General features: G+C 51.6%; 1 protein-coding gene across 1 annotated transcript in view; it reads right to left on the bottom strand.

Moving 5' to 3' along the window:
* The window catches only part of ALPK3 (alpha kinase 3), an 88,672-nt gene that overhangs the window by 45,284 nt on the left and 30,356 nt on the right, over positions 1 to 13,032 (bottom strand). Inside the window, exon 2 of the mRNA XM_073363255.1 lies at positions 12,068 to 12,189. Coding sequence (XP_073219356.1) covers positions 12,068 to 12,189 — 122 coding nt within the window. The remainder of the gene's footprint in view (positions 1 to 12,067; positions 12,190 to 13,032) is intronic.

Raw genomic sequence — 13,032 nt, 5'->3', positions numbered from 1 at the left:
CTATGATCAGAAGAAGAGAGTCTCCTTTATGGGCTCCACAACCCCTGGAGTGGAATTCAAGGTAACAATCACTTTGTGTGGCTGGGTCCGAGCTGTGACATTCACGCCATGTCTCTTCATAGCTTTGCGTGCAAGAGATCAAAGAGTACAGACTGCAGCCAGGAACCCTCAATATTCATTTACAGCACTTGGCTCTTCCCTGGGCCCCACAGACCCCAAGTACTTCACACAGGAGCATGTCATAAGCCCTATTTTACAGGCGAGGAGACTGAGCACAGCAGTGATTTAGCCAAGGAAGTCCCAGAGCCAGGATGAGAGCCCGTTTCTTCTGATGTCTCCCCTGCTTGGGCAGAGACCCACTGCCTTGCTAACTCAATATTTATTGTTACGGAGCTATGAGTTTATAAAGTGCTTTGCAAACATGGGCAAGACTGGCTCCCCGGTCAGGAAAGCTCCTTCTAATCAGACAGGCACAGACCAAGAGCAGAGCAGAGGAAGGGTGCAGGAAGAGATGTGAGGAGGGATTACTTTGAAGGCGGGGAGGGATGGAGGAGGATGGAGACGCAGCTCTGGGTTACGGGGCAGCGTGGAACGAGGTGTAAAGCTGCATGTGGGAAGTTGACCCTAAAAGAGTAGCTGTTCGGGAGGGGAGGGGAGAGAGCACAGAGAGCCAGTGAGTGAGCAGTAGGCAGAGAGGGAGAACGGGATGAGGTTAAGGGCAGAGCTGGAGCAGAGCAGGGATTTACCACGGGCACAGGGAGGAAGAGTGGATGAAGGACAGATTACACAGAAGTGGGAGACCCAGCAAGAAGGGTTGGAGCTGGAGGAGGAGGAGAGAGAAAAGCCAAGGAGTGCAGGCCTGGAAGCGGAAAAGGGCGGAGCCGACAGGGGCGATGGATGTGAAAAGAGGAGACATTCCATTCTGGAGCAGGCCAGATCCTTGTCACATCTTGATTGGCTCCACTAGAGCCAGGCCCATTGACTACATCTGACCAGGAAGCATCCAAACAGAGATGTCAGCAAGTGTGTGAGAGATGGGAGGTGGGGCCAGGGCAGAGAGGGGAGGGGCGGGGGTGGCCAATATCATCTCTAGGCAGTGTTAAGTGTCCCTAAGGGATACGGTGCCCTGCACTTCCGAGGGCCATTACTCCACTCATCCCTCCTGGGCATTGTACCAGCCCCAAGTCTGCCAAGCTGGTACGTACCCTGGTGCAATGCAGGCTTGGGACAGTGATGCCACAGAGAATTTGGCCCAATATGTTTGATGGGAGCCTTTCCTCCTTCACCCTCGGCCTTCCAGCCCAGCCAATGATGACAACCCCAAGGCCCTGAGCTTTGATACTGGGGCTATCTTGGACACCTCTTCCCTTCCCCATCACTCACAGGCTCATTAAATCCCCACCCTCATTTCTCTACATCAGCACCAGAACCTGTCCGTCTCTCTCCTGCCCTCCTGCCACTGCATCCCCTTCTCAGCCGGCAGAACAACCTCCTTGTCCTCTGCCTGCGTCCCTTGGCTATTCAATGCACCCTCCACCCTGCTGCCAAGGCCCCATTCATCTGCACATTTCCCCTCATCCTGGGTCTCTGCGCTGGCTCCTCATCTTCTGGGGAAAGTTCAAGGGTGAAACCGCCTACAAAGCCCCCGCCATTCCCTTTGCCTCCCCTCGTTTGCAGCAGCTCTTACAGTAGAAACAGCTTCTGTCCCAACACTCACTACGTGCCCTGTCTTTCTTCAAATCACTGCCCTCCCCCCCCCCGACCACCCCCATTCCATGAATCCCCCCTGTAACATCCCCATTCCAGGGGGCCTGGCCATAGGGATGGATCTGGGGTCTCAGTTCCACACATCCACATTTGGAAGGCAAGACATGAAGCTTCATCTCCCCCCACTCCCACAACTCCACTAAGGGGGCAGGGAGGGAATTTGTAACTCACTAAACCTGCCACCACTGCTCAGTCAGAGCTTCCAGCCCAACCAACCACTTTCTTTCCCTCGGCAACCCTGCAGTACCTGGAGCAGCCAAAGGAGAGAAAAAGGGAGTCTCTCACCTGACAGTTGCCGCCCACCCACTAGCCAGGGGAGACAGTGGCCTCCCACAGCAGGGAAAAGAGGGATAACCCACAAATTTCTGGCAGCTGCCCAAGAACAGTCAGGAGGCTGGAGAACATGTTGAGGGGTCTCCAGCCAGAGGAGGCAACTCTGGGCACTCCTCGTCCAGTGTTCGGTGTGGGCCCATTTGTGCTTCTGGCCTAGGAGATGGCCCAGTCTCCTCCCTGAGGCCAGCACAGACCACTTCTTCCAGCAGCCCAGTGCTTTGTCTAGACCCTTTTTAACATTCCCAAGCACCAGCCCTTCACCCCACCCTTCGGAGACACCTCCATTTAGCCATAGAGCTCGCTGGCAGGAAGCTCGTCCAGATATTCAGCTCCAATTCTCTGAATGTCATCCCATCATTTCCAGTGAAGCCCCCATGTGGCACTTGTTTCAGATATTCATAGCCTTTTTCCTTGTCCATGCTAGTTAGCACTTAGCTATGAAGAGCCATGTACTTTTATAGCTTCATAGTGCTCCTGCTGGGAGACGTTTCCTGGTGTTAAGCCTAAACAATCCTTCACTGAAATTAGTGAGCTGCCACAAAATAAGCAAGCCCTAAACAAGCCCTTTCTGGCCTTGAACTTTCCCACACTGTGGGCAACTGTGTCTTTCCCCCACTCCCTTAGCAAACTAGACACAGATCGTTTGGTACCTGCAGTCCTCACCCTGCAGCTGAGACGGACCAAGTGGGGCTGGAGGACCAATCCCTTCCAGCCCATTGGATGTACCTACCCTCAGTCCCCTTGCAGCCTTATGCCTCCTTCCCTGGGCACTCTCAGGCCTAGTTTGGTGGTTCCTGCTTCCCCCATTTCCCCACCCCCACAGGCTGGGATCAATTCCTCCCAGATACATGAGCAGCATTTATTACAGTTAAGTCACTAGGCTGTGCCATGTGTAATACACCTTCAGCTCACAACAGAGCCATTCCTGGCCATGCATTAGAAGGATCTTACAGTGAACACACCCAATGTGTCTCTGGGAAGGAAGCTTGGTGGCCAGTCCACATCTGCTACAAAAGCCTGACCTTCTAGTAGCAGCCCTGCAATATACCCTGTACAAGGATTTGCTCTCTACAGCTCCCATCTTTGGTTTCTCTGGCTCCCTTTGCATTTCTCTCTCCTCCCTAGGGTTTGGAGCAACCCCTCCAATGTGCCCCTTCCTCAATTACCGGCAAACCCTGCCCACCCTGAAGAGCCCCACTGACTTTAGTTCAGCTGTGTGCCATAGGAAGGGTGCATGGCAGCAGACCCTCAATCTGGACCAGCCCCAGTCACTGTCCCTTGCAGGCTCCCTTTCCCCAACTTCTCCATTTCCGCTGCGGCTATGGCCCCTCAGCCAGCTGGCAATCCAGGCACCAAGGGATTGATTCCCATGGGGTTGGCTACAACCCACAGCACAAGCCGCTGGCTAATGTTGAAAATAGTCTCAGGGGACCAAAGACCACAAATGCTGCATCCTGGGCAGGCCTGCCCCCTCTCATCAGTACAGATGGAGTCGGAGTTTAAAGAGAGCAGCCATCCCTCAGGCTGCTTTCCTGCTTGGTTTGTAAGTTAGGAACACCAACCTCCCCCCCCCCACCTCCTTCCTGCTGCAGGGCCCTGGACACTTTGGGAAGCTCTGAGAAGGAAGCAAGCAGCTGTAACGGGAGCTCCCACTGCACCTCCCCCTCCTCCTATTTCACTAGGAGGGTGGTGAAGCACTGGAATGGGTTACCTAAGGAAGTGATGGAATCTCCAGCCTTAGAGGTTTTTAAGGCCCAGCTTGACAAAGCCCCCTGGCTGGGATGATTTAGTTGGGGTTGATCCTGCTTTGAGCAGGGGTTGGACTAGATGACTTCCTGAGGTCTCTTCCAACCCTAATCGTCTATGAATCTATGCTCCCAGCAGCGAGGTAGAGGGAAGGAGGGATTACTGAATACAAACTTCCAACAACTAGCTCCTTCCCCCCTCCCTCAGCATCCCCTCATCCCCCACACCTAGGGGTAGGCCAAGCCGCAGGGTTGGCAGCTCTAGCTGCAGGCTGCCTCCCTGAAGGCAGGAGGAATAATTCTGATGAACACCCTGGAGGCTAGGGGTGTAGCACACATCAGAGAACGGGCTAGATTGACTTGTGCCCTGTCCCTTTAAGGCTTGAAGGACGGCTGAGAGGGCCAAAGGGGCCGCAGCACAGTTGCATGTGCTTTGAAAGGACTGAGCAGCAACAGGGCTTGTGCCAGCTATGGTGGTTTTTTTAAATACAATTCCAGTTTTAAAAAACCATCCCTGGTCTGGGAGAGTAACAAGGACATGTCCTTCACAGTCTACTTGCCCCTGCAGCCCCAACCCCTCTCTTCTGCAGTAGCTTGGTGTCTGGGGCTGATGAGCAGATTTCAGAAGGAACCAACCCAACCAGCTGACTTTGTATGATAATGCCCTAAAGACACAGCCCCTGGGGTTAGCCACGTACCACAGCACAGACAGTCTGCTGGTAATTGTGGCCATAATTTGTACATTTGATCTTTTGTGACTTGCCACCTATGCAGACAGCACAGAAACAGGGTTTGCTGGCAGGTGATCTTGTACATCAGCCAGCCAGTGCCCCCCCTTTTAGTGTGGCACATTACATTCCATGGACAGGGGCTCGTCCTCTACAGCTTCCTATTGTCTCCTCAAGGAGAGCAAAAGCCGTGGGGATGGAGCCTCCCCTGGAAGCACTACTATGCACAAAGGATCATCTTCCTCAGCAGGATTTGTCTGCACTCAGTGGGCAACCACAGACAAATGCATGCTTGGGTTGGATACTGCTGCCCTCATTGGTATGGAGTATCCCCATAGTGGCCCTGGGGCTACTAGTGGGGTTCTACACATGCACAGTACAGCACTTCATCCCACACATCTGGGCTTAATCTTCTGTAACTCGGAGGAGAAATCCTGCTCTCTGGGGCAGAAAGCACAGACATACAGGGCTCATCAGCAAATCCCAGGAGAGAGAAGGGACTGGCTCTCAAGAGATTGTATTGAATAAGAGTACCAGCTGCACATGGAACTAGTGGGAAAAGCTATTGAGTGGGGTCTGCTCCTTTCTGGGCTTCCAAAGCCAGATCCTGCCTCTGGCACTGCACCCCATATTCTTCACAGTGATATTATTAGGATATGATTATGACATAGTTATGATGTATTTTATGCAAGATAAGTCATGTGAGATGTCATTGGAAAGGTTATGATTTGCTGGATATGATTATCCTACTTGTATGCATGTATCAAAAGTTATGAATATTGACTATATCTATTTCACACATAGCCATTCCTGGGCAACACCCACTAGGCAAAAGTCTAGATGTTTGGCTAGGAAGGGCCTATTCAAGTTGATGAGCCACAAGAGAGAACAATAGGCCTTAGGAGAAGCTTATCTCACACCTGGGGAGCCTTCCTGAGAACTCTACAATCAGCCTCTGAGTAATGGCTGCTGAGACACTACAGGGACATGTGACCAGGTCACGTAGTGCTGGACTCCATCTTGGGATGTCAGTATTCTTCCACTGACAAGCCTTAAAACAAACGGTTCCCACCCTATGCAAAAGCTATATAAGGCAGGGGAGTGACATCATCATGGCTCTTCACTGACTCCCCACCCAAAGAAACTCTTGGAAACACCTAAACAGAGAAATTGAACCGGGGGGGGGGAGAGAAGAGTGCTGGACCCAGCCTAAAGGCATTTTGAGCCTGTGACTGAACCACCTGGGGATTCCAAGCTGTAAATTAGTGTAGCTTGCCCCTTAAGAATCTGCAGCCTGTATACTCACTTTGGATATGAATAGCAGATCCTCACCCTATCTCTTTAGTATATTAAACTTAGTTTGCATGTTTTGTTTATTTGTTATGTAATCTGCTTTGATCTGTTTGCTATCCCTTATAATCACTTAAAATCTATCTTTTGTAGTTAATAAACTTGTTTTTGCCTTATCTACAGCCAGTGTGTGGGAGTCATAACTTGGGGCAGAAATCTGTTGTATATTCCTCACATTGAGGGAGTGGAGAAATTTCATGAGCTTATGCTGTACAGTTCCCTGTGCAGTGCAAGATGGTATAATTTGGGGTTTACACTCCAGAGGAGGTGCGTGCCTGAGTAGCTGGGAAGTATCCCAGCTGGAGCATTCCCAGGCAGTAGCTGGTCACAGCATCTGCATGTAACTGCAGTTGGGCATGTCCCTACCTGTATACGTGCTGGTGAAAGTGCAGGCTGGAGCCTGGAGAGAGCTTGGCAGCTTGTCACAGCAGAACAGTATAAATAGGAGCCCAGACTGGTGGGAGAGGAGGGCTCTGTGGTATCCCAATTTCAGGTGGCTCACTAGGGGGAACCGATCACACTAGCCCCTGCACATTTCTTCCCATCACCTTAACTGCAGCAGCCCAGCCCAGGAAATCAGCCAATAGTGGCACTAGGAAGGACGAGGACCCATCAAATAAATCCCATTCTGCCTGCTGCGATCATGCAACATAACTGGCACTATCCACTCATCCATCCCACTTACCCCACTGCCTTCCCAAACTTACACACACAAGTCTCCCACCAGCCAACTCTCAGGCAAATCATTCCCCTCTCTGCCCCTTTGATTTGTTCAGCTGACTGGGGAATAATGCAGCAGGGAGGGTGGAGCCCAGCTGACAGGGGAGTTGGGGAGCAGCAGGGAGGAAGTGACCCATGCATTCCTCCCCAGAAATGGGCAACATTTGGAGACATGGATGATGGCAAGTGACAGTTCTGAGCCAGGCCTAGCCCTTACTCCTAAAGCCTGGCCTTATCAATCAATTCCAGCATACACTGTCTGGAACCCTGATCACAGCCCCTAGCACAAAGCCTCCTCAGGAGTGGTCGATGGAGCACTGGCTTGCTACTGGCTCTTCCACTTTCATTAAAAGACTAGCTATTCACTAGACATTTTCCCATGTGCACAATAGGCACCAGCATGTTATACAAGAGTCTTGAGGCACTTACCGTATTTATAAGAACATGCTGTGTACCATCTGCTGTGCCATTAGCAGAATCCCTGCTGTAGCATCACACAGCTTCAAGCAAGGGTCATCTGTGACCCTCAATTAGAGAAGACCCCAAGGGGTAGCGAGCACAGTCCACATCCAAGAGCTCTTATCCCAAGAAAACTGGAGCACTTGAGCCAAGAAAAACAACTGCCACTGGGTGCAAACCAGCTGGATTAACTAGACCAATAAAGGGGATACAGGCACAGCAAAAGGCTGGGAGGAGGAATGCCCATTCCCTCTTCAATTGACTAGATAATGGAGAAATGAAACCAAAGAGATTTTTGTCAAAATGGGTGTGTGGCTGCTTGGAGTTGTACATTTGAAAAAATCAGATCCAGTGACGTTCCAGGGGAAACAGGTGCCTGGGGAACTAGTGTGTTGTGAGAACAGAGAGGGAGAGTGCTGGAAAGGCTTTTTTTTGTTAGATATTGCAGCTAACTAGGTGCTAATACAGACTTTGAAGAAAAGATCTCCTTGGTAAAGGGCCAACATCCCCACCCCTTCAATGAAAGAGCTCCTATTCCATATCTGAAACCCCCAACACCGGTGTCAGCCCAACCATGCATGACAGGCAGAGAAGCAGGAATATATTGCCAGTTTCTTTCATTAGCAACCAAAAGTAGCAAGAAGAGTCACAAACAAGTTTTTAAAAACTTCTTTCATAGGTCACTTACCCACAATGCCAGGGCCGTCCTTACCCATACACAAAGTACGCAGGTGTGTAGGGCACCAGGAAATTTGGGGTACCAAATTTCCTGGTGCCCTGAGCAGCTGCATGCTGCTCTAGCCCCTGCTCCAGCTCTTCCCCAGGTCCCTGCCCCTGCTCCGCCCCAGCCCCGCCCCCACTCTGCCCCAGCCCCACCCCTGCCCCGCCCCCGCTCCCCAAAGGACTCCAGAAGCGGCCGGGCAGCCGGCCGGGCCTGCACCCACCGGTAAATAGAGCGACCCGGTCCCAGCCTGCTCCGCTCCCCTGGCTCCCAACTGCGCAGCCAGCAAGTGCTGGGGGGCAGTTCCCCCCAAGCCTGGGAGCCAGGGGAGCAGAGCAGGCTGGGGCCTGGTCACTCCACTTCCCACAGGAAGTGGCCAGCCTCCCCCCTGCAATGGAGGCCTAGGCTGGGCCCCACACAGCCCCCCCACGGAGGCCTGGGGCCCCACACAGCACTCGCCCCCCCGCAGGGGGGCTGTGTGGGGCACCAAAATAGCTTGGACAACCCTGCACGATGCAGTGGTTGGGGCAGGGAAGAGTATTTTCTTCCCTCCCGCACATCCATGAAACTCAGGGTTTGTCTACACTGCAAAAACAACAACTTGCAGCAGCAAGTCTCAGATCCCAGGTCAACTGACTATGGGCTTGTCTACACTACAAAATTAAGTCAGCTTAAGCCAAGTCGACGTACAGCCCTGCAGTAATTAAAGCCGCAGTTCACATCCACATTCTGCTTCTTCTGGTGGTGGTGCACATCCTCACCAGGAGTGCTTCCACTGCCTGAACTGTGGGAGGCATTGAGAGGCACCAACAGCTGGAGCCCCCCAGCCCCGGCATTAACAGCCAGGCACCAGACTCACAACTGCCTCACCCCCCACCCCAGCATGACAGTTCCAATTAGCAGCCAGGTGTGAGGCTCACAACTGCCCCCACCCCTGGCACTGACAGCCCAACCTGGCAGCTGGGCATAGGGCTCATAGCTGGGCACCCCCTGCCCCGGTGCTGACAGTCTTTTGAGTCTGTAAGCCCGGCGCCTGGCTGGCAGGTCAGGCTGTCAGCACGGGGAGGGAAGGGACCTCCAGCTGTCAGTTCCACACAGTGCTTACAAAAATTTTTAAAAGCATGCCTCAGAGAAGGAAGCATTGGTTCATAGGGTGGCTCAGAGTCTCCCGAGAAAGAAGAGGATGATTCTGCATCCACTGGTGGCACTGATGGTCCTGCTGAAGGGAAGTCATGGGAGACAGGCTTCTCCCGCAAGTCACATCTCCCAGTGGAGTCAGGCCCTTCCTTGTGACGGAAGGAGACACTGGATCCAGGACAGCAAAAACATCCTAGGAGGAGCCTAAGACTTGGCTCTTCCCAGAGTGCAAGGAGTCTGCCCGAACCAATGGAGTCAGAGTAGTAACAGTGTTTGCCACACTTGAGCAAGACAGAGTCGGTTCTGTTGGTAGCTGATGACTCCCTTTTATCAGTGCCATCGGACCACAGACTTCATGCTTAGATTCTACAGATCCCAGTTGGTACTGCCGGAGCCTTAGACTTGTAAGGTTTCTTGTCATGCTCCTGAGACTTAGGGCATCCTACGTTCTCTGAAGAGCTGCTTGATTTAGGCAGAGCTGAACCAGACTGCTTTGAAGTGGATTTGGAGGAGGATTTGCTTTCATGTTTATGAGAATGCTCCCAGCTGTCCTGAGAAGACCCTGCCAAGGGATCTCTGGCGGTAGACTCCTTCACTTCAGTCAGACCTCATGGCGGGAGGTGCACTGCTTGCTGAGTCAGGATGATATATGGGGTGGGTGGTGCCTGGATGACTGGCAACCTCATGGCCTTTTCCATTAGGCGCTTCTGAAGGGGAAGCTCTCACCCCTCTCTGATATGACTGGGGAATGAGAGGGAGATACTGCACCTTACCACAATGTGGGCTTCCCTGAGGCAGTAAGTCAGTGATGGCCATCACTGACTGACAAGGAATGTGGTCAGAAAGCATACATTTTGAAGACTGGACTTCTGGGCATAATCCTGTCCCCATAATGGGGTAAGGGAGTATGGAGGGCAGAGCATGCCTGGACAGGGAAGCTAGACTATCAAAACTATAAAAATGTTTAGAAAAAAACACTGAATAAACTCTAAAGTTTCTAAAACACTATTCACAGGTATATTATATGTTTTACAGATAAACAAAGATAGGGTGACCAGACATCCTGTTTTTAAAGGGACAGTCCCGTATTTAAGCCCTCCTTCAGGTGTCCCAACTTTTTCTTAAAAATGGGAAAATTGTCCCATATTTTCTGCCTCTCCCCACCATCAGTACCAGTGGGTCTGGCTGCTGGCCTGTTCCCTGCTCGCCAGCCATTCACCCACCCACCATCAGTGGGGTGTGTGTGTGTCAAGGGGGCTGGGTGTGAAAGGCAGGTGGCAGGCCATCAGCGCAGCCCCCACTGCGTGCAAGCTCGGGGGGGGGGGGGGAAGGAGAGAAGAGTGCTTTCCAGCAGTATTTCTTTTTAACAGGGGCTCAGTCAAGTTAATGTTAAATTTGACCATTTGTATTGCATAGTTCTGATTGATTGCCATTGAACTTGCTTAAATACGAGTAATTCTACCAGGTGTCCCATATTCAGCATAGGGAAATATAGTCACCCTAAATAAAGGGGACAAAGCTCTGGATATTGGAGGTTCCAATCTGGGCCATGTGGTGGTAAGAAGGAACTGGAGAGGTAGTCAGTTGTCTCCACCCTTTATCTACTTGACTGGAGGCATGAGGAGAGCAAGGGCACATGCATAAACCAATGGGCACAGCTTTCAAAATTCTCCAGCTCCAGGAGCATGGTGCACGTGCATACCCACAGTGGAATATGCATAGGGCCCAGCACTCTAAGAAGCACGGGTTTTCCACTGGCACAACCCCATCTGTGCTCTGCCTGGAGGTATGTCAACACAGTGAAGAAAAACCCACGGTTGGCCCATGCCAGCCAACTCAGGCTCTTGGGGCTCAGGCTGTGGGGATGCTTCATTGCTGTGTAGATGTCTGGGCTCAGGCTGGAGCCCTAGTCTGGAAGTCTACACAGCAATGAAGCAGCCCCACAGTCCAAGGCCCACAAGCCCAAGTTGGCTGGCATGGGCCAGCCACAGGGTTTTCTTTGCTGTGTATATGTACCCTGTGTGAGATCAAAGGTGAGGGACCAAACATGCTCTTTAACAGAGCGAGATTCAGCTGCTAACTGCACATTCCTGAGATAGCAAACCTCTGAGAGGCACTCAAGAAAATAGTTCTATTCTGGCCTTCCCGGTTAGTAACCAATGCCAGCTTCGCTCTGGTGCGAGCTTTTTATTGTAAGTGATCAGTGAGCAAGCTGCAGTATTAACAACCCCAAGCATTCAACACCCATGAATCACCCCCTACTCCTTCCTCAAATGTGATTTTTTTTAAAATTGATTTTCAAGTTAGTTGCATTTGTGTTTTGGTCTCACTTGGGTCATGTTTTCAAGCTGTTCTCATGTAATCACTTGTCTCCAGCAGCTGGAGGGTTAGAAAAGATACCATGTAGAGAGAGTGTCAGATTTCTAGGCCAGAAGGGACCACTGTTATCTAGCACAGCAGTTCTCAAACTGTGGGTCATAAAACCCCAAAGTGGGTCATGATCCCATTTTAATGGGGCTGCCAGGATTGGCCAAAGCCAAAGCCCTTGGTGACGCTCAGGTTACAGGCCCCCTGCCTAGGGTTGAAGATCTTGGGCTTTGGCTCCCTCCAACCCCGCCGCTTAGGGCAGTGGGGCTCGGGCTTTGGCCCCCCTACCCAGGGCAGTGGATCTCAGGTGGGCTCAGGTTTTGGTCCCCACATCCTGGGGTTGTATAATAATTTTTGTTGTCAGAAGGGGGTCACGGTGCAATGAGGTTGAGAACTCCTGATACTAGTACAAGCCAGAGAACTTCCAACACTAATTCCTAGAGCAGATCTTTTCAAAAAAAAATCTAATCTTGATTTTAAGATTGCCAGTGATGGAGAATCCACCACAATTCTTCGTAAATTGTTCCAATGGTTAATCACTCTCCAAACTGTTAAAAGTTTACACCTTATTTCCAGTCTGAATTGTTTAGCTTCAACTTCCAGCCATTCAATGAAAATGCATCTTCCAATAAAATTGAGCAAGTTGGCAACACTGTATTCCCCTCCCCCTTTTTACTACTACTAACCAGGAGCAGTAATCGATCAGCAGGGGTGGGTCACTTCACTGAAGGCATCATTACCTGTTACTATGCATGTGAATTTGGCATCAGAGTCCTCAGACACAGCGCGAGATTTGAGGGTAGTTTCAAACTGCGGCTGGGTCTCCTCAGTCAGCTGAGCAATGATTGTGCAGAAGGTGCTCCTAAAAGAATCAAGAAGTAATTCTTAGAGCTCAGATTAGGTTACTAGAAACAAAGAAAAGGGTTCTCCACCCAGAGATCAAATAATGTGCTTGGCTGACTGGTTCTCATTATATGCTAGGGCAGGCGGGAAAGTAAGTTGAGTGACTTACTGGTAGGCTGGGGCCAGCTCTGGCCCCTGGAAGGGGCGGGGCCTAGGGCGGAAGGGGCAGGGATGAGGGGGGTCAGAGCCAGCCCCAGCCCACCCTGTAAGGTAAGTGCCTCCCCCACCGGAGTAGCAGCAGCAGCCTGGGGCTCCGGGGCCTATTTAAAGGGCCCGGGGCTCCCCTGCTTCTACTGCCCCAGTCCTTTAATTAGCTGCAGGAGCCCTGGGGAAGCAACGGGGCTCCAGCAGCTATTTAAAGGACCGGGGAGGCAGAGGCAGCTGTTCAGGGGTGTTTAAACAAAAAAAAACAAAAAACCCCCAACGACAAAAGTTTTACTGATGAAAAGCGCTGGTGTAAACAGTGCTTTGTCGGCAGAAGCAGTCTCCTGCCGACAAAGCCGTGGCCGCTCATGGGGGATGGAAGTTTTTTGCCAGCAGGAGACCGCTCTCCTGCCAACAAACAGCAACTACCCTGCACAGCTTTTAGCGGCTGTAGCAGACCAGCCATGTCACTAAAAGCTGCGTAGTGCAGCCGCTCCCCTAGTTTCTGGCTGGGGCACAGAACAGTTTAGTTGCCTCTGGGCTGTAATGCTTTCTTCTAATTTTGGTGGCTGGGTTTAGTTTGCAGGTGCTGGCAGCCTGTGATTTACAGGCGATCGGATCAGATGATCTGGTGTTCCCTTCTGGCTTTAAACTCTAT

The sequence above is a fragment of the Lepidochelys kempii genome, chromosome 10 (genome assembly GCF_965140265.1).
Source record: "Lepidochelys kempii isolate rLepKem1 chromosome 10, rLepKem1.hap2, whole genome shotgun sequence".
Classification (NCBI taxonomy): Eukaryota; Metazoa; Chordata; order Testudines; family Cheloniidae; genus Lepidochelys; species Lepidochelys kempii.
The sequence above is the reverse complement of the archived record's forward strand: the minus strand, read 5'-3'. Positions and strand labels throughout refer to the sequence as shown.